The sequence below is a fragment of the Giraffa tippelskirchi genome, chromosome X (genome assembly GCF_054371585.1).
Source record: "Giraffa tippelskirchi isolate mGirTip1 chromosome X, T2T-mGirTip1v1.2.pri, whole genome shotgun sequence".
In the NCBI taxonomy this organism is placed as follows: domain Eukaryota; kingdom Metazoa; phylum Chordata; class Mammalia; order Artiodactyla; family Giraffidae; genus Giraffa; species Giraffa tippelskirchi.
Window position 1 is genome coordinate 100694414 of NC_137289.1, and position 22986 is coordinate 100717399.

At 37.6% G+C, this 22986-nt stretch overlaps 1 protein-coding gene across 5 annotated transcripts in view; it reads right to left on the reverse strand.

Annotated features, from left to right (window-relative positions):
- Nucleotides 1–855: 855 nt before the first annotated feature.
- WNK3 (WNK lysine deficient protein kinase 3) overlaps nucleotides 856–22986 on the reverse strand; it is a 174471-nt gene continuing 152340 nt past the window's right edge. For all 5 annotated transcript variants that reach the window (XM_081565484.1, XM_081565479.1, XM_081565483.1 and 2 more), the window contains exons 22-23: nucleotides 10632–10834; nucleotides 856–6393 (exon numbers count right to left, since the gene is read on the reverse strand). In XM_081565484.1, the coding sequence (XP_081421610.1) occupies nucleotides 6064–6393; nucleotides 10632–10834 (533 nt within the window). In that variant the 3' untranslated portion in view covers nucleotides 856–6063. The remainder of the gene's footprint in view (nucleotides 6394–10631; nucleotides 10835–22986) is intronic.

Consider the following 22986-nt stretch of genomic DNA (forward strand, 5'->3'; position numbering starts at 1 on the left):
CCTGCCAATACAGGGGACACAGGTTCGATCCCTGGTCCAGGAAGATTCCACATGTCACAGAGCAACTAAGCCTGTGTACCACAGCTAGAGAGTAGCCCCCACTCACCACGGCTAAAGAAAGCCTGAGCACAGCAATGAAGATCTAGCACAGCCAAAATTAAATAAATTTAAAAAAGAAAGATATATGAAAAGAATATATACTAATCATTATGATTAGTTGAAAAGTTAGTCTAAATGTATTTTGATTGTTATTATTACAGTACATCTGAGAGTCAGTATGAAAGTCAAAGTATTAGTCACTCATTCGTGTCTGACTCTTTGCAACCCCATGGACTGTAGCCCACCAGGCTCCTCTGTCCATGGAATTCTCCAGGCAAGAATACTGTAGTGGGTACCCATTCCCTTCTCCAGGGAATCCTCCCAACCCAGGGATTGAACCAGCGTCTCCTGCATGGCCTGGGGTTTTTCCCATGAACTTTGGAGTCAGACCTGGGTTTGGATCCAGGCTTCATCATTTACTATCTATCGTGCCTTGGTAAATTATTTAATCTCTCTGACCCTCAAATTTTCTCTGTTGAGACAGTAACAGATCTCGCTTATAGGATTGTTTTGTGAATTAAAAATATCACAAGCCTAACTAACACAGTAGGTACTCAGTAAATCATAGTGACTGTTACAATTATGGCTCATTGACAAATCAGGGGAAGAGGTCCAACTCAAAAATTTGTTGGAGCTATAAATCAAGAGGTAACATACAGGTTGGTTAGTTTGTTCAGCCAACATAACTACGGGATTAAAGTTTTAAAATCTGTTAAGTTAGATTTGGTAAATGAAGAACCAGCTTAAGCCAGGTGATTGCAGTGACTATGACAGCATTTTAATAAGATAATATACTCATTTTAACACAGCCTTTATTTTCTGTTTCAAAACAAAATTTCCAGGAAACAAAATACTTAACAATGGTTGGGTACAAATGAAATAAAAATCACAGTTTCAAAGAACCAAAATCAGACAACTGCTTAAAGGCAGATCGCTTAGGTTTATAAAAAAAAAAAATGTCAAGAAGGATTAAAATTAGGTTTAACAACATCCATATAATACTACATTCCCCAATTAAGAAAGGCGAGTTGACATATACAACTAAAGGTTAAGTGTAGAGAAGTGGCTAAAATTCTGCATACTTTATAGTAAATTATGCATGAAAGTTTATTAATTGCATAAACTTCCTGAGTGGCTCCCATGCTGCACTAGGTCTACATGCTTAATATTCATATCAAACAAATTACAGCTTTAAGTGATTGAGCATGACAGACCTTGAACAACTGCACTTTCCAATCAATCACTATTTCTGCTGAGGGTATGTTTTGGACCACAAACTTCAATCTGAAATCTTACAGTGGAGAAGAAATGCAACTTAAAAAAAAAACAAAAAAACAAAAAACGGGAAGGATGACAAGCATGGATTTAGGAATTTTATTTTTCAATGGCACTGTTTTCTTTCTCAAGAGCCCAGTTTCTCTCTTCCCTTCTTGCTTGACTTTTAGCCTTTTTGCTTGAGGTTCTTTTAATTAAAAGAAAATCTTCCAGAATGGGAGCTGTTGGTTTATATAATCTTCCAGCTATCTCAGTTGAAAATACCTTCAGTGTAACCTAGTTACTATCCCAGGCCTATACCTATATTGGCTGTCAAGGTTTCTGACCAATGTTTGTGTTCATCCTTCACATACAAAGACTATTTCCAGGGTGACCTGAAAGCATTTCAGAAAAACTTCATACTAATTTCACTTCAAAGGATTTTACCAAGTTTGAGTGTCACCATTTTATAGTCTGAACTACTTGTGGGTTTTTTATTTCAATCTCAGAAATTACACTTAACCGAATCAATGACCTTTTCTATGCTCCCTTCCCTGATTGGGTCATCTTTTAAATAAAAGGGGAAAAAACAAGTCCCCAGGAAACTACTTTAATCCAGGATGAAAAATGAACAATCTATTCTAGAAATAATGGCCTGCACAACACCTCAAATATCTCAATATTCTTCTAAACCAAACAGAAGATTAAATAACTGAATCCCAAACTGATGGCAAGGATACTTCAGGAATGTACTTGTAGATGAAGCCAGAAATACACTATTAGTATTAACATTAAATACGCTGTAGTGTTACACACAGTAAACAAGGGAAACAACATGTGGTTTACAAACATTTGCTCAGTGTTTGGGGGAAAAAAGGAATGCATCATTTTCATCACTCAGAGAAGACAGCAAAGAGGAAAGTCAATGCCTCTGATAAATGTTAGAGATTGGATGAACAGTTACAACTAACTACAACTCAACTAAAAGCATACAGCCATTTTAAGGTAATAAAATATCACTACAAATACTTAGTTGTATGCTAATATGCTGAATGACAGGCCACTGCTATAAGATTTATCAAACATCTCATTGTGATAGTTAAAGCAATTTCAACCCATAGCCCTTTAGGCACACAGACAAGAAATGCATCTCTAATAAAAGATGCGAAGTTACAGGCACTGGACTGTCTAATTTAGGTACTTTCTTACCATTTGTTTGTTTACAACTAACTTCTACCAGTAAGTCCTATATTGCCACCAGCTGGATTTATTTCTCTGTTCTCCATCCCTACATCCCCAAAGCTTATTTCAGAAGCACGTGGCTCTCATCACTTAAAACATAGATTGGTGGCAGAGTGATGGTCCCTCTCATTTCAAACTCACAACACTGGGACAAGAAGGCAGGCCAGATTTATAACCTGAAAGAATACTGAGAATCAAGGCAAAAAACCAAGTTTCACAGGCAGTGTTTTCATGTGTACCCCAAAACAGCTTTGAAAGAGGTAGATAAATAATTGTAATTGGATTGGGATTAAATATGGGGTTCTAAAATGATATAGCCCATAGTATTATACATAACACTCCACACTCAATCCAAAAATCGCAGCAGAAAAGTGCCTTTTAATCTTTCACAGATAATTTTGCTGTCAAACCATTGGAATTCTTGCTGGATAGAAAACTGGCAAGAAAAAGATGAAAAATGAAATGTATATTTGTTAACTACAGCAAATTGCCTTAAATAGAGATTCAAGACTGGTACAAATACATAGGGTTATTTTCATTAGATTTACACCAGTATTGGTTTTATATTCTTATGATGTTACACCCAACTTCACAAACATAGCAGCAGGTACTTCATGATGAAATGCTCACATTGCCACATATGGAGATACAGTACTATTCATCAGACTTGCACTTTGAGAAGTAAACATAATGGTTGGACATACTGACTACCCTCAAAAAAGCTTTACAAGCAGGATTGTTTAGTGTAACCTTTATTCTTCTACAAGAAGGAAAATGGAAAGGACAGGTTTTGGTGTGTGTTGGAAATGGGAAGAAGGCCCTTCTTTATAGTAGGCTCTTTGTTAAGTAAGAAGGGAATTTCTGAGCTTTACCTCGAGTTAATTATTTCTGGGGAGAAAAAGTACCTCAGCAAGGATGAAAACAGCACTATCATGATTTATCAAAATTATGAAATAATGCAAAACCCCTAGATAGAAAACTAGCTAATATTTACAGTCAAAGTGACTATAATCTGAGTCAAACATTTAAGTAATGGGAAAAAATAACTTAAAAACCCACAGTGATGTGAATAACACTGTTTTCTTCATTTCTGCACAAACTCACTTTTTTCTGTATTTTTAAACTTACACACGTTACATATACATAATGTATACATAACATATATGTTAACCCAACTACTGCAGTCCGCATGGAGACAGCAGTACACTACTCACCATCTTCAAACTTTAGAAGACTACTTTTCTTTCCAGCAAAAAATCTGAAAAGATTCTAAATATTACAAGGCACTGCAAAAGTCTGCAGGCAAAAGAATGATGAATTGTACATAAAACAGAGGTGGTGGCAAAATGTGGGACATGATATAGAGCAGCCATTAGTAAATGTCATCCATGGAGCTTTTTTCATCCTGGGGTACACTGTTTAAAAGGATTGTTAACTCCAAAAAGGATCATAAAACCTGCAGTATTTTCAGCTTATAAATCGTAAGTCTCAATGTAATCACACAAAGCTGACTCTACTAATGAAACACAAGCAGTTTGAAAGAATTACAGATTTTAGGCACATTGTTTTTTGTACACATGGAAAACTGCAATGCGAGAATCTGCATTACATTAATGTCCTAAAACCATTTTAACTTGCAAATAATACTGTAGAAGAAATTTGAAGAATCTGTACATAAGATTTAGAAAGACTCATCCAAACCAGAGTATGTTTTATAAAAAAAGCTGTGACTCTTATCAACAGCAGTTCTCAAAATGCTGTCCTGGATGCCCTCAAATGATAGTAACAGAATCTTCATGATGCTGAGTGTGATCCTCAGGTAAGCAACAGAAGACACTTTTTTTTTTCAAAAAAGGGTGCTGAATGGCACAAAGTAGAGTGTGCAAAAAAAAAAAAAAGTACACCCATTAAGTTTTTCTCATTACCTGGCAAGATCATGGGGTAAAATTTTTATAGGAATATGGAGGAAAATCTGTCAACAGAAATGTTGGGTGATCATCTGGAATGTTGACCAATAGAACTCATGATTAGGTAAATGTGTTCTAGAAATGACCTTGAAATCTCCAGAGTGGAAAGTATTTTAAACATGTTTATATGTGGTAGTTGATAAATACCATTTTAGAATTCAATATTTGGGTTTCACAGATTGATCAAGCATTAGGTAATTCTGTGGCCAGACTTTTAAGAATATTAGTTAACTTTCTTGAAAACCAAAAGCGTATATTCCGACATTGCCTCCCCTCCTCCTAAAACTGGATAAAACCCAGTAAAGTGCAACTTGACAGTGATCTCTCTCAGATTCTAAAGAGGCTGCCAAAATCATCTAAGATCTAAAATCATCTAAGATGCTACAGCTACTAACAAGAAAACTATAACAACTAAAAAAAAAAGGTAATCCCCCCCCCAAAAAAAAGCTAAGGGCAACTTAAATAGTATCCTTTGAGGGTCTACTATCTACTGCAGGACAGTGTATACCCCTCATCTCTTAGAACCCTGTAAAGCCAGTGTTTCATGTGTAAGTCTCAAAACCTACTGTATCAAGTAAATTTCTCTTCAGAAGAATGGATTAATAGAGGTGTAACTTGAATCGTCTTTGTTAGGAATACAAAGATTCCCCCCAAATGAGATTCATATCGGCTGCAGTATATCCCTTGCAAAGGAATGCAAGCCAAACCAGTGCCTCTCATGCTCAAATACAAGTTAGTGTGCACATGAGAAACAAAGAGATAGCTGCTTTGAATTACTATGGAAATCCTAAAGCAGCTAAATTATCTGCAGAATCAAGGAACTGTTACAGTTCTGTTTTTTCCTTCCTCTCCGCCTCACCTAAAACAAGGCTTCACTCCTACTGCTGTGACGACGGGAAGAAAATCACATTAAAAAGGGCTCATGTTCTATATTGGTTGACAAAGTTATTCTAATTTTATACACCAAAACATTTCCTGCAGCAAGTTACCCTGCCTTCTGTGAAAGGTAAACCTAAGATAAACAACATGAAGAACCTCATAAGACCCTGCTGTAGAGTCTCACTTTGTCTATGTTTGGGGAATATAAATTTAAATAGTTCTTATACCTTTTAAAGAAAAGTATCATATAGCTGCAGAGAACTGCAATAAAAAAAAAATGGAGGCTTCTCAGCAATGCATGGAAAGTGTCCTGGAAATGATAATGCTCAAGCTGAGCATATTAAAGCATTCTGAATGGTATTTTTTAAAAAAATCAAGTATCAAAGAGGATAGGATTTGAAGTGAAAAAACACTTCTATGTGCAGTGTTCTATGTACAAACTGCACAGTTCTACAGGTGATGAGCTATATCAAATACTACATTGGAACAAAAAATAATAGTGGAAAGTAAACTCAAAATGAAGGAAAATATGGCAGAACCCAAGAAGAAGAAAGTTTAATACCTTAGGTATCCTGAAAATAATTCTGAAAAAAACTCCCTTTTCTTCATTATCTACTCTGATTTACTTGGGACCAGGAGGGATCATGGACGGATTCTGCACTGATGAAGCTGGAAATGCCTGCAAATTCATCCCTGGTTGGAACGGTCCCCCAGGTTGGTTAGGAATTACTAGAGACTGTTGTGGTATTCCTGAAATTCCTACCCACTGTACTGGATACCCTGGCCCCACCACAGCATTATACTGACAAACATGGGGTATTCCATATGATGATAATGGCCCAGGAAATGAAGGGAGTGACAGTCCTTGTGGCAAGGAGGTTGGGACAGCTCCACGGATTTGGGACAGAGAAGAAATCCATGTTGGTGTGTAGCCCATAGTAGATGGAGTATTCTAACAAAAACAAAAATAAAAACAAAAACAAAAGATCAGTTTATTTGATAGATGCTTTTACTCTATATTCCTTCCTGTTCTTTTTTGTCTTACTACTACTCTCATTATTATTCTGAGTGTCTACCATTTTGGGAGTAACTTTCTGTGTGCTCATAGTTATATACCTTATTTCATTTCATCTTCGTAACTGCCCTGCAAGACAAGCATTTTTAGATGAGGAAATAGAAGCTCAAAATTAATAATACCCATCACCACTTAGCAAGTTAATAGTAAGATAAGGATTTGAACACAGTTCCAGATAACTCCAAGGCCCCTGGTAAATTTCTGTTCACAGTTCAATGTCTCCTTTACTTATGCTAGCACTTATTCTTCTATTTTTACTTCCTTCTGCCAGTCTCAGGTATTCTTTCATTCAGGGCCACAGACAATAATAGTTCATTTTACTACATAATTCTCTGAAGACAGAGATTCATAATTTAGTGTGGCATAGGGGAAACAGCCTGGCATGTAGTAGGTGCTCAATAAATGTCACCTCCCTACCTCCTTCTACTACTCACTATTTGAAGTCTGATATTTGTTATATTTTGGGAAACTTAAACTCAAGACAATTATGTTTTTGACAGTTCTGAGAAAATATATTCCTGCTTGATTCTTATTATATCATATTGTGATTATGTGTATGTATAGAGATTACTAAAATTGACTGAGCACACACATGGAGATTACTGAAATGCACATGGGAATAATATGTCTAAATGAAAGTAAATAATTCTTCCTTAAGGGAGAGCTTGGTATCAGTCCCAAATTCTTAGTTCTTTTAAATTGATGGTCAAGTTAAAACCCTTTCAACTAAAGTTTCAAGTTTAAATTAGAATAAAGGTTTTCTTGCTTGACTCAAGAATGAATGACAAGATCTCTTGAAGGGAAAAAAGAACTTTTATTTAAAGTCCAGCAATCCCATTTTCATATCAGTATTTTTGTTGTTAAAGTAAAATTAAATACTTCTGGTTTTAAAATAGCACATATAGTATGATCACATGTTTGTAAAGCTATTTCTGTGTATCCATATATAGACATACAAAGATATCTGAAATGATGTTTATCTAAAGTTAGTGACAATCATTTCTGGGTGGTGGGATTTGAAGGTGGTATTTTAAAATTTTGTACTTTTCTGCATTGATTAACTTCTATAACACACATTATTATTTTACAAACAATACCAATGTGATTTTTATTTTTAACAAAGACTGAATTGGAGATGACTTCTTATACTTAATTTTCTCTTGGATATTTAAAAGGCATCTCAGATTCAAATAACCAGAATCAAATATATGATTTTTCTACTACCAAAACACACTACCTGCTCATGTTCTCCTTCTTGATGACTGGTACACTGGAATGATAGCCAGTTATACCAGCCAGAAACCTAGCCTTGACACCTCCATCTGGTCCATTTTATCTCTTAAACATTTTTTGGAATCTGTTTATTTGTCTTCATCTCAGCTTCTTTTTTAAAAAATAAAATAGTTAAAAAGTTCAACTTATCTTTACCAGGCCTACGGTGACTAATTCTTGACTGGTCTACCAACGCTTATCTTCAATAATCTTTCTTCTTGCTTCAAGTCAGAGTGATCTTTTCAAAAAGCAAATCTGATCATGTCAACCCTAGGGTTTCAATGGCTATCTATCTTTCTTAAAATAAAGACAAAGATCCTTATCATCACCACTTTTAAGACCCTACAGACCTCCTTAGATTCACTGTGCACCGACTCCTCTCTGCTCTCTTCACTTCAGCCAAATGGGCCTGCTTTCAGTCCTTTCAGTCTCTGTTTCCCCATACAGAGCTTTGCATATGCTGTTCTTCCTGCTTAGAATCATATTCCCTCCCCTTTTCACCTAGTGAACACTTACCCTTCAGATCTCTGCTTAATCATCACTTTCTCAGGAAAGCTTTTATTGACTTCCCTTTACTAGGTCAAATTTCCCTTACTGTATGATATCTTATATCTCTCTTTTGTAGTCCTTATTACAGCTGCAATTTTATATTTTTTATACAAGTCTGTTCATATCTAACTTTCCCACCAGCATATAAGTCCTATGAGAATAGGGAACATACACTTGTTCTTACTAATCAAACCCAGTGCCTAGCAGAGGGCTTGGCACATAGTAAAGGACCTGGCACATAACTGTGACAGTTTTCTAAGGCTACACAACAGTAACATGCAAGATCATTAGATAGTGAGACAGGCTCTCCACATAAAGATATAATCAACTGAACTTAAAAATACAAAAATAGTTACCACATACAGGATACTACTATGTGCTAGGCACTTTATAGATGTTACCTCATTTAATCCTCACAACAATCCTGCAGAGCAAAAAGTATTATCCCTGTTTTAAAGGCATGGAAACTGAGGCACAAATGACTTGTCTAAAGTCACACAACTAGTAAATGACTGAGCTGACCTGGAACCAAGTTTGTATTAAGAACGTTGACCACTTTTATTCATACTCCATTTCCTATGCACTCTTCCTCCAAGCATCCCTCATTATAACTGCAATAAACCACTCTTCAACTCAGCAACAAAGGCTTCCATTCACATAATGCTCAGAGCATCTTTCACTGGCAGCACAAACACATTTATGCCTTGAAATCTGCCTCTAATGGCTTCCAATTTTTACAATGGTGATACTGCTGCTGCTGCTAAGTCGCTTCAGTCGTGTCCGACTCTGTGCGACCCCATAGACGGCAGCCCACCAGGCTCCTCCGTCCCTGGGATTCTCCAGGCAAGAACACTGGAGTGGGTTGCCATTTCCTTCTCCGATGCATGAAAGTGAAAAGTGAAAGTGAAGTCTCTTAGTCGTGTCTGACTGTGTATAAATCCGTGCCAGGAATAATATAAATACAGAGAGCCTTCAAGCAGATACACCGTTTACTAGTTTGGAAAATCTAGGCTTTTGAAAATTTTTATTCAATGTTAACTCTAAATGTATTTTCAGACTCTTTACCAAACTACATGCAATGACTATATACACACACATATGTGTACACAAACATAACAGACACAGACACACAGAGACTCAGATATATCTCTTTCAATTACATGGGTTCAGATTCTAAGCCCTGATTCACATTTTAACAGATTTACTCATTTTGAAAAAAATGATACTTTAAAAATTCACACACAGAAAACAACAAAGTAAAATAAGATCCAAATTCCACCATCCAGGATATTTTAAAGGCTTTTCCTATTTATATGCATATATAGGCTAGGCTAGGCTAAGTCGCTTCAGTCATGTCTGACTCTTTGTGACACTATGGACCGTAGCCCACCAGGTGCGCCTGTCCATGGGGTTCTCCAGGCAAGAACACTAGTGTGGGTTGCCATGCCCTCCTCCAGGGGCTCTTCCCAACCCAGGGATTGAACCCACATCTCTTACATCTCCTGCATTGGCAGGTGGGTTCTTTACCACTAGTGCTACCTGGGAAGCCCATATGCATATATACATGTATCTAACATATATATAATCTTACCTAAATACTATATATACTATTCTGTGATCCTATCTTCTTTCCACTCCAGAATGCATTTTGGACATCTTTCTACACTTCGATTGCCATGTACACCTAAGACCAGATGCAATTAACCAGACATCTCATCGATAAACTTAAGACATTTGTTATAATAATTAAACATCTTTAAAATTCTTTTTCATATTGAATACATAAAATAATTTATTGGCTCTGAGAATACTGATCTACAACTAACATAAGATAGCTTTTCTTCAAAATCCAAACTTCTTGTACCACAAAACTGAATTAACCCTCACTCCAGATGCTTTCTTTTTTGATACTTGATGTTTTTTCTTCCAGGTATAATAGCCTAAAACAAGGGTCAGCAATCTATAGCCTGCCAACTCTTTTTGCAAATCAAGTTTTAATGGAACAAAGCCATGCCTACTTGTTTATATACTGTCTATGGCTGTTTTTGCAGCATTGAGTAGCTACAACTCCATGGCTTGAAAATATTTACTAACTGGCTCCTTCCCAGAAAAAGTTTGCAGGCCTCTGCCCTAAAAGATAATTTGCTTGAAGACATAATGAATCTAGACAAGGATAAAAGTCTCTATACTGTCAAGTCACACCACTCTCTCATAGTAATTATAACCATAGACCTATGTGAATCAATTTTTATGGCTTTAGTTCTCATAAATAGAGTCAGGTATAAACCACTTACTTCATATGCTTTGTTCCAGTTGTCTGTTTCTAGTTTCTGTTGACTCTGTTTAAGTTGGTTTAAACTTGGCTTAATAAGCGAATTTCCAACTGTTTCCTTTGTCCAGTCATCCACCAATTTGTGTAAGTCATCTGTGAACATTCCTTTTTTACTAACTGAAGATTGCTGGAATGATGCTGCACTACTTTCCACACACAGTGGATCTATAAGAAGAAAATAAACAGAGAAACCATGAAAAGTAATTAAAACATAAACAAATACTCTTTTGTGGCTGATAATGCAGAACTACATATTGGGTATAGATAGGGTAACCAGGTATTCTAGTTTATCTGGGACAGTTCTGGTTTAAAGCTGTTGTCCTGATGTTATTACTAATAGTATGCCCTTCACTCTCAAAAGTTTCCTCTTGTTTGGATGGCAAATTATATGGTCACCTTAGGTATAAGTCAAATATAATAAACAGTATCTCAAAATTATCAGTATCAACTCTATAATCTTTTCATCAGTTTCCTCAGATAGATACTTAGAAGAGTTAAAAAACAATCAGAATGTTAAAAAGTAGAAAGAATCTTAGAATTCTAATCCAAACCACCATTTGTTTTATAATGAGGAAATGTGGCCTAGAAAAAATAAATTGACATGCCTGCTGCTGCTGCTAAGTCGCTTCAGTCGTGTCCGACTCTGTGCGACCCCATAAACGGCAGCCCACCAGGCTCTGCCGTCCCTGGGATTCTCCAGGCAAGAACACTGGAGTTGACATGCCTGAGAGCTTGCAATTAGTTACCAGCAGAGCCAGGCCTGGAACTCTAAAGTCTAAATGAGAACTCTCTCTTTTCAATATACCATACTGACTTTCAAATTTTTCAGAAAACTAGAATCTAATTTATTTTTTTAAACCAATATTTCTGTTTATATCTAGAATAGCAGAAACAAGGAGGCAGATGGTTTGTTAGTCTCATGAGTTCTAGAGCACAAGATGTACAAATAGATGAAAGAAATCAATTACAGATGTCTCCATCAATGAAAAGTCTCCTAATCTGAACGTTATAGTAAGTCTTTAATTTAGTACTCTTACTCAAGCTAACTAAATCATTCTCATAGAAAAGATTCATAAAGTTCCTCTGACTGATTTACGAGTCAAAACTTACAGAGTGGGTCTAAAATGAATTTTAGGAAATGCAGTTGTGAAATTTAAGCACGATAACACTTCCAGGGATTTAATTAAATACATAAGTGACAAAATATTGTACAATTGTTATGTTACTTTTTTTAATTGTGAAAAACTATTTAAAATGTAAAAGATAAGGCAAGAACCTCCATATTAACACTTTCAAAGTACTTTTATCTTCTTTGAAACTCATAACAGGGCCATGATATAGGTTCAGCACGTTATTATTCTATTTTGGGGTTGGGAAGACTAGAATCCAGAGGGTAAACAGCTGAGGTTATATGCTGGGGTTAGAACCAAGTATCCTGACTGTTTTGTCAATGTGCTTTCCATTATACCATGCCAACCCCATGCCTTTTCCCATGGGAAAATGATAAGAAAATTCTTTAATAAGGAGGAACATAATAATCTCAATGATTGCTTATACATAGTTGGTTATTCTCTATGACTCCTGAGCTACTGAAGGCTTAGATTCAAGGATATTAAAAATTAAATAGACACAGGGAACTATATTCAATATCCTGTGACAAACCTTAATGGAAAAGAATATGAAAAACTCTCTCTATATATATGTATGTATGTATGTATAGCTGAGTCACAATGCTGTAGAGAAGAAATTAACACAACATGGTAAATCAAATCAACTACACTTCAATAAAATTTAAAAACAAACAAACAAAAAAGCAATGGAGTGTGAGGACAGACCAAGAGGAGCTTAGAGAAATGACAAGTAAATATCAGGTGGTATCCTGGACGGGATCTTAGAACAGAAAAATAATTTATGTAAAAACTAAGGAAATATGTGAGACAGAATAAGAGACACAGATGCGGAGAAGGTGAGGGTGGGATGTTCTGGGAGAATAGCATTGAAACATGTATATTATCATATGTGAAACAGAACACCATTCCTTATTCGATGCATGAGACAAGGGCTCAGGGCCAGGGCAATGGGATGACCCAGAGGGATGGGATGGGGAGGGAGGTGGGTGGGGGGTCCAGGAAGGGGAACACATGTAAACCCATGGCTGATTCATGTCAATGTATGGCAGAAACTATTACAATATTGTAAAGTAGTTAGCCCCCAACTAAAATAAAAAAAAAAAACTAAGGAAATAAAAATAAAGTATGGACTTTTGTTAATAAAAAATTAAATGGAAACATATTAGTGAAAATTGCTTAAGAAGCATTTAATGAAATAAGTAGAACATATTCTCATATACAAAACAGTTTCACAAAATTAATTTTTACTAGTTTTGGGCAACCATGATGTACTAAAACAATGTACCAATCTTGTTGGAATTCCTACTTTTCTAAGTCTTAAAACCCAAGGACATACAAATCAGCCTATAATAAAAGTATCATTTTTTCCTGTTTTCCCTCTGCACATTTATCTGATTCTCTGCCAACTCCAGTGAGCAAACAAATAGCAATGTTGGGGAAGACTTTGGAGCTGAAGCCTTTTATAGATTGTGTTCTTACCCTGGAAAAATGTCAGCAGGTAGGAATAAAAAGGAGACAATAGCCAGAAACATATACATATTATCATTCTATTCATATAATAATAGTCTATACATATATATTCTATACGTATATCATACTCTTCTATACATATTATCAAGTGCCAGTATTTCTGCCCACACAGCTAATCTGGAGGAGTATTTCTGTGCTCATTCCCCTTTAGTTTCTATTAAACAAATGGGTTACATAGAGCTAAGCTTGAATGTCATTCATTTATGAACATTTCTGTACTAATGGAAAACCCAGTGTCAGGATTTTTCTTGTGTACAAATCTGGTGGAACAGGTGATCTTGAGCACTCAACTGGTGGCCAGTGATGGCTGCTACACTAATGGTACAATTGCCAACAAGTGGAGGATGTATTTATTTATTTATTTTTATTGAGGAAACACTGATCTATAACATTATGTTTCATATGTACAACACTGTATTTCTACTTCTGTGTACCTTACTGAATGTTGTTCAGTGCCTAACTATGTTTTACACATGGAAGGAACATTTATTGATTGATTTCATTTAAAAGTTATTCATATCATATTAAAGTTCACAAACCAGAAACTGCCCGACCAATGCACATGTCAATGTATGGCAAAACAAATACAACATTGTGAAGTTAAAAATAGAAAATAAACTAATTTTTTTTAAAAAAGAAAAAAACAAAATAACCTTTCAAAAAAAAAGAAGAAATACACTTCAAATGTGTTTTATGATAGTAACATAACTTGTTAACTTCAAAAGTGCTCTTTTAATATTCATTTCTTATTGATGAAATGAGTAAAGTCAGAGTTTAGTCCTTGGTGTTCTTTTTTGTTTTTCCCCTAAGTTAATTCCTTCATTCAGGTAGTTCAGTAATCACCCAACTGCAAATGTCTCCATCTCTTTACCTCAAATCTTGATCATTCTTCAATCCAACCTCACACCCAACTCCCAAATGTGTTTCTCCAATTCGATTTCAATAAATTGTTCAATTAAATACACACCTATCATGGTGTTAGCATGACAGTTTGCCTAAATGGTGTACTTCTGTTAAAGATACCACATTTTCTCCACTCAGACTAAGACCCTTTGAATCTCCCCACAAACCCATACACATCCAGTTTATCGCCACGTCATAGCAATTCATCCTATACAACATCTCTTACCTATTTTCACTTCCATAATTCTCTAAACTCTTAATTATCTCATACATGACTGCTATTATGGCAATGATCTAAATTGACTCCCTGGCTCTAGCTAACACATTCTTCACAATGCCATCAGATTAGTACCAGTTAAATGCTGTTTTCAGCATTTCATTCCTCTGCTCAAAGAAAACCCCTCAAACCCAAACTTTAATAGTTTCTTAGAACTAACAATAGTGGGTTTTCAACTTGTTTTGGTAGCAAAGACCTTGGTAGTCATGATTATCTCTGCAGAGCATGCAAAAATACATTAGCTTATTTATTATCCTTAAACATTATATTGTTAAGCTTAAATACATAATAAAGTGCTAGATTAGATATATTATCTTACATCAAACTATAGCAATTTTTTTAAAGTGTGGGGAAAAACCTTCTAATATAAAGCCCTCCATTTAACTCAACTGTTATATTCTCTTTCTCCCAAATAAATCTTAACAGTTTATGATTTGCATTTCTTTATATCATGCAGTTCGATCTATGGACAATAAATACTCTTCACACTCCACTTCATCAATTTTAATCCAGTCCATTTACCTTTCAACACCAACTCAAATCCTATTTCCTGAATGAAGCAGTCTCAGACCACTATTGCCTTTAGATGATCTCCTGTTGCCTCCTTTCAATCCAGTGCAGACACAATTTCTGGTATTGAGAGGCAATGCAATGTAACAGTGAAGAACCAAGGCTTTGGAGTCAGATCTGCTTAACCCCATTAACTTTAGTCTCCTTGTCTGTAAGGACAGACTTACTTCTAACTAGTTGAGAGATGTTTTCAGGATTGAGATTGGGTAATGTGATTATGTTTCAGGGCTCCCAAGACCACTCACAGATTCAGTGATTCAACAGAAAGTCTTACAGGACTCAGCATATAGTTGTATTCATAGCTGAGTTTACTAGAGCAAAAGGATGCACAATAAGATCAGCAAGGGGAAAAGACACAGGAATCTAGAGAAATTCATGCACAGACTCCCTTTTGCTCTCTTCCTAAGGTGAGGGAGCATTCTTGACTATGCTTCTTTCTCTCAACAACAAAAAATACAGCAACATATGGTTAAGTATTTGGCCAGGGAAGACCAACAGAGACTCAGGTTTTTGTTGAGACTCAGGTCAAATAAGCACCTTTTGCCTAGCATGAACCAAAACACGAGACTTTAAAAGAGTATTTATTCAGCATAAATCACATTATTTGTACCAACAGTCTAGGCAAATTGAACTATACTTATCAGGGAAGAAAGGGAAACCAAATTCCTACACAACAGACAAAGTCCAACCTTGGAAACAGGCCTTCCTAAAGACAGCAGTCTTGTACCTACTGTATTAACTTTTTTCAGCATAGTTTAGCACAGTGCTAACATTCAATATTATAAGTTAACCACACACCTACATTGTAAATACCATTGCATTGCAATATGCATCATTTCATGTTTCTCAAAATAGGTATAACTCTGGGCAGACAAAGACGGATATGGATCTTAGTATATATGTTAAGGCAGTGCTTCATAAAACGTATTCTGTGAAAAGTGGGTTCTCTGGTAAAATTGTTTGAGGAAATGTACATTTATTTCATTTCTTGAAAATGCTCAATACATATTAGCACATTAAAGGATCTAAGAGGTTCTACAGAGGAAAAATGATTTTTATATAATTGACTCCAACATTTCCTATTTGACCATGCAACACCTATTAACTCCTTGCCGACAGCTTATAAAATGCTGGGGTAAGGCCAACAAATGTGTTCAATAATCATGACCAAATGGGGAAAATATGAAACATCAGCAAGCTTTGAAGGAAAGCTATTAGAACGAGAAATATGAAATCACTTGGTTCTGTGATAGTCCATGAAGTAATACAACTACTAGAAGCTATGTGTGGAACACTCTATATTTGTAAACTTGTCTTTAATAAATTCTTAAAAGAAAGAGAAAGTGAAAATAACTTAGCTCCCGTTTAGGGAAATAATATTTTCATATTAGCTATGCTTAGGAATTAATCTAAAAAGTGTAATATATAAATTATTTTAATGAAAGTTTAATAGATACTCTCATTTCTACCTGATGAAAAAGAATTTCTGTCTTCCAGCATGACAGAGTGAGGGTATCAAATTCTCTCCCTCAAAGCAGTAATAAAACTGGACAAAACTCTCTAAAACAACTATTTCAGCAATCTGGAATTTGGCCAAAGGCATGCTACAAAATCAAAAATGTTGTTCATGAACACCACTCAACTTTTAAGACCTATGTGATCTGTGGCATTTTTGCCCAGGGCTGCTCCTCTTACCTCTGCATCAGCTTTTTTTGACCAGCAATTCAAACACAGTGGTGGCAGCGGCATCCGAGAGGAGATACCCCACGTCCAAGGTCAGGAGCGGCAGCCGTGAAGAGATACTGCACATCCAAGGTAAGGAGGAATGGCTGCATTTTGCTGGAGCAGCCGTGAAGAGATACCCCACATCCAAGGTAAGAGAAACCACAGTAAGACAGTAGGCACTGAGAGAGGGCATCAGAGGGCAGAGAGACTGAAACCACAATCACAGACAACTAGCCAATCTAGTCACATAGACCACAGCCTTGTCTAACTCAATGAAACTAAGCCATGCTGTGTAGGGCCACCCAAGACGGACAGGTCACGATGGAGAATTCTGACAAAATGTGGTCCACTGGAGAAGGGAATGGCAAACCACTTCAGTGTTCTTGCCTTGAGAACCCCATTAGCAGTATGAAAAGGCAAAAAGATAGGACACTGAAAGATGAACTCCCCAGGTCGGTAGGTGCCCAATATGCTACTGGAGATCAGTGGAGAAAAAACTCCAGAAAGAATGAAGGGATAGAGCCAAAGCAAAACAAAACCCAGTTGTGGATGTGACTGGTGATAGAAGCAAGGTCCGATGCTGTAAAGAACAATGTTGCATAGGAACCTGGAATGTTAGGTCCATGAATCAAGGCAAATTGGAAGTGGTCAAACGGGAGATGGCAAGAACATCGACATTGTAGGAATCAGCGAACTAAAATGGACTGGAATGGGTGAATTTAACTCAGATGACCATTACATCTACTACTGTGGGCAGGAATCCCTTAGAAGAAGTGGACTAGCCATCATAGTCAACAAAAGAGTCCGAAATGCAGTACTTGGATGCAATCTCAAAAATGACAGAATGATCTCTGTTTGTTTCCAAGGCAAACCATTCAGTATCAGGGTAATCCTAGTCTATGCCCCAAACCGTAACGCTGAAGAACCTGAAGTTGAATGGTTCTATTAAGACCTACAAGACCTTTTAGAATTAACACCCAAAAAAGATGTCCTTTTCATTATACGGGACTGGAATGCAAAAGTAGGAAGTCAAGAAACACCTGGAGTAACAGGCAAATTTGGTCTTGGAGTACAGAATGAAGCAGGGAAAAGGCTAAAAGAGTTCTGCCAAGAGAACGCACTGGTCATAGCAAACACCCTCTTCCAACAACACAAGAGAAGACTACACATGGACATCACCAGATGGTCGACACGGAAATCAGATTGATTATATTCTTTGCAGCCAAAGATGGAGAAGCTCTATACAGTCAGCAAAAACAAGACCAGGAGCAGACTGTGGCACCGATCATGAACTGCTTATAGCCAAATTCAGACTGAAGTTTAAGAAAGTGGAGAAAACCACTAGACCATTCAGGTATGACCTAAATCAAATACCTTATGATTATACAGTGGAATTGAGAAATAGATTTAAGGGACTAGATCTGATCGACAGAGTGCCTGATGAATTATGGACGGAGGTTCATGACATTGTACAGGAGACAGGAATCAAGACCATTCCCAAGAAAAAGAAATGCATAAAAGCAAAATGGCTGTCTGAGGAGGCCTTACAAATAGCTGTGAAAAGAAGAGAAGCGAAAAGCGAAGGAGAAAAGGAAAGATATACCCATTTGAATGCAGAGTTCCAAAGAATAGCAAGGAGAGATAAGAAAGCCTTCTTCAGCGATCAATGCAAAGAAATAGAGGAAAACAATAGAATGGGAAAGAGTAGAGATCTCTTCAAGAAAATTAGAGATACCAAGGGAACATTTCATGCAAAGACGGGCTCAATAAAGGACAGAAATGGTATGGACCTAACAGAAGCAGAAGATATTAAGAAGAGGAGGCAAGAATACACAGAAGAGCTGTACAAAAAAAGATCTTCATGACCCAGGTAATCACAATGGTGTGATCACTCACCTAGAGCCAGACTTCCTGGAGTGTGATGTCAAGTGGGCCTTAGGAAGCATCACTACGAACAAAGCTAGTGGAGGTGATGGAATTGCAGTTGAGCTATTTCAAATCCTAAAAGGTGATGCTGTGAAAGTGTTGCACTCAATATGCCAGCAAATTTGGAAAACTCAGCAGTGGCCACAGGAATGGAAAAGGTCAGTTTTCATTCCAATACCAAAGAATGCTCAAACTACCGCACAATTGCACTCATCTCACACGCTAGCAAAGTAATGCTCAAAATTCTCCAAGCCAGGCTTCAGCAATAGGTGAACCGTGAACTTCCTGATGTTCAAGCTGGTTTTAGAAAAGGTAGTGGAACCAGAGAGCAAATTGCCAACATCCGCTAGATCATTGAAAAAGTAAGAGAGTTCCAGAAAAACATCTATTTCTGCTTTATTGCCTATGCCAAAGCCTTTGACTGTGTGGATCACAATAAAGTGTGGAAAATTCTGAAAGAGATGGGAATCCCAGACCACCTGACCTGCCTCTTGAGAAACCTGTATGCAGGTCAGGAAGTAACAGTTAGAACTGGACATGGAACAACAGACTGGTTCCCAATAGGAAAAGGAGTATATCAAGGCTTTATATTGGCACCTTGCTCATTTAACTTATATTCAGAGTACATCATGAGAAACGCTGAGCTAGATGAAGCACAAGCTAGAATCAAGATTGCCAGGAGAAATATCAGTAACCTCAGATATGCAGATAACACCACCCTTATGGCAGAAAGCGAAGAATAACTAAAGAGCCTCTTGATGAAAGTGAAAGAGGAGAGTGAAAAAGCTGGCTTAAAGCTCAACATTCAGAAAACTAAGATCATGGCATCTGGTCTCATCACTTCAAGGCAAATAGATGGGGAAACAGTGGAAACAGTGGCTGACTTTATTTTTTGGGGCTCCAAAATCACTGCAGATGGTGACTGCAGCCATGAAATTAGAAGACACATACTCCTTGGAAGGAAAGATATGACCAACCTATACAGCACATTAAAAAGCAGAATCATTACTTTGCCAACAAAGGTCCGTCTGATCAAGGCTATGGTTTTTCCAGTGGTCATGTATGGATGTGAGAGTTGGACTGTAAAGAAAGCTGAGCGCTGAAGAATTGATGCCATTGAACTCTGGTGTTGGAGAAGACACTTGAGGGTCCCTTGGACTGCAAGGAGATCCAACCAGTCTATCCTGAAGGAAATCAGTCCTGAATATTCATTGGAAGGATTGATGTTGAAGCTGAAACTCCAATACTTTGGCCACCTGATGCAAAGAGGTGACTCATTTGAAAAGACCCTGATGCTGGGAAAGATTGAGGGAAGGAGGAGAAGGGGACGACAGAGGATGAGATGGTTGGATGGCATCACCGACTCAGTGGACATGAGTTTGGGTAAACTCTGGGAGCTGGTGATGGACGGGGAGGCTGGTGTGCTGCAGTCCATGGGGTTTCAAAGCATTGGACATGACTGAGCGACTGAACTGAACTCAAACACAGGAGAACAGGCTGAGAAAAAATAACCTTTGCTACTGCTGCTATAGGTAACTCACGTGATTTGGAGCTTCAGAAGCAGTATCTCCATTAACCTGAGGTTAACAGGGAGATCTGGGAAGTGAGATAACCATGGTAGGCTTGATAATTCCCCGCATATCTCAGGTTGACTGGGATATTGTCTCATGTACAGCATATACTTGACAGCACAAACCATACACACATCACTGGTTGACAGAGCCTGAACATGCAAAGAGGAGGCATGAGAAATCTTAGAGGAAAATAAAACGTAGATCAAACTAGAAAATGTCCTCAAGTTTAAATGAGTTTCCGAGTCTACACACAGATCCATCAGAAGAAAGTGGAGTCTCTTTGGGCTTGAGGTGTTTAAATGCAACCTCTCATTAATCTCCTCCTGAACACTAAGTAACGCAGATATAAACGTCTGCTTAAAAATAAAAACTGCCAAGGGAAAACCAAGCAGAGATATCAGCAGCTACACATCGCAGGTCAGACAGATATAACATATATAATCTCTCAATCAAAGCTGGACAGAATGCATGGAGCAGCAATCTGAGGATTCTGAAGAGTTAATAGTAGCAGGTGACTAGGGAATAAGGCCAAAATTCAAAGTACCATTAAAATGGCAGTGAGTTTACCAATTTTTCCTATCTGATATTCTATGGTTAACCTAGAAACACCTGACATAACAGGCAAATTTGGCCTTGGAGTAAAGAATGAAGCAGGGCAAAGGCCAGTAGAGTTTAGCCAAGAGAACGCACTGGTCATAGCAAACACCCTCTTCCAACAACACAAGAGAAGACTCTACATGTGGACATCACCAGATGGTCAACACCGAAATCAGATTGATTATATTCTTTGCAGCCAAAGATGGAGAAGCTCTATACAGTCAGCAAAAACAAGACCGGGAGCAGACTGTGGCTCAGATCATGAACTCCTTAAAGCCAAATTCGGACGTAAATTGAAGAAAGTAGGGAAAACCACTAGTCCATTGAGGTATGACCTAAATCAAATCCCTTATGAGTATACAGTAGAAGTGACAAATAGATTTAAGGGACTAGATCTGATAGAGTGTCTGATGAACTAGGGACAGAGGTTCGTGACACTGTACAGGAGACAGGGATCAAGATCATCCCCATGGAAAAGAAAAGCAAAAAATGCAAAAAAGCAAAATGGCTGTCTGAGACGGCCTTACAGATAGCTGGGAAGAGAAGAGAAGCGAAAAGAAAAGGAGAAAGGGAAAGATATTCCCATCTGAATGCAGAGTTCCAAAGAATAGCAAGGAGAGATAAGAAAGCCTTCCTCAGCAATCAATGCAAAGAAATAGAGGAAAACAATAGAATGGGAAAGACTAGAGATCTCTTCAAGAAAATTAGAGATACCATTTCATGCAAAGATGGGATGGTATGGACCTAACAGAAGCAGACGATATTAAGAAGAGGTGGCAAGAATACACAGAAGAACTGTGCAAAAAAGATCTGCACGACCCAGATAATCACGATGGTGTGATCACTCACCTAGAGCCAGACATCCTGGAATGTGAAGTCAAGTGGGCCTTAGAAAGTATCACTACGAACAAAGCTAGTGGAGGTGATGGAATTCCAGTTGAGCTCTTTCAAATCCTGAACGATGATGCTGTGAAAGTGCTGCACTTGATATGCCAGCAAATCTGGAAAACTCAGCAGTGGCCACAGGACTGGAAAAGGTCAGTTTTCATCCCAATCCCAAAGAAAGGCAATGCCAAAGAATGCTCAAACTACCACACAATTGCACTCATCTCACATGCTAGTAAAGTAATGCTCAAAATTCTCCAAGCCAGGCTTCAGCAATACGTGAACCATGAACTTCCAGATGTTCAAGCTGGTTGTAGAAAAGGCAGAGGAATCAGAGATCAAATTGCCATTATCCGATGGATCATCGAAAAAGCAAGAGAGTTCCAGAAAAACATCTATTTCTGCTTTATTGACTATGCCAAAGCCTTTGACTGTGTGGATCACAATAAACTGTAGAAAATTCTGAAAGAGATGGGAATACCAGACCATCTGACCTGTCTCTTGAGAAACCTGTATGCAGGTCAGGAAGCAACAGTTAGAACTGGACATGGAACAACAGACTGGTTCCAAATAGGAAAAGGAGTCCATCAAGGCTGTATACTGTCACCCTGCTTATTTAACTTATATGCAGAGAACATCATGAGAAACGCTGGGCTGGAAGAAACACAAGCTGGAATCAAGATTGCTGGGAGAAATATCAATAACCTCAGATATGCAGATGACACCACCCTTATGGCAGCAAGTGAAGAAGAACTAAAGAGCATCTTGATGAAAGTGAAAGAGGAGAGTGAAGAAGTTGGCTTAAAGCTCAACGTTCAGAAAACTAAGATCATGGCATCTGGTCCCATCACTTCATGGCAAATAGATGGAGAAACAGTGGAAACATTGTCAGACTTTATTTTTGGGGGCTCCAAAATCACTGCTGATGGTGATTGCAGCCATGAAATTAAAAGACGCTTTCTCCTTGGAAGGAAGGTTATGGCCAACCTAGATAGCATATTTAAAAGCAGAGATGTTACTTTGCCAGCAAAACTCTGTCTAGTCAAGGCTATGGTCCTTCCAGTGGTCATGTAGGGTTGTGAGAGTTGGACGGTGAAGAATGCTGAGTGCCGCAGAATTGATGCTTTTGAACTGTGGTGTTGGAGAAGACTCTTGAGAGTCCCTTGGACTGCAAGGAGATCCAATCAATCCATCCTAAAG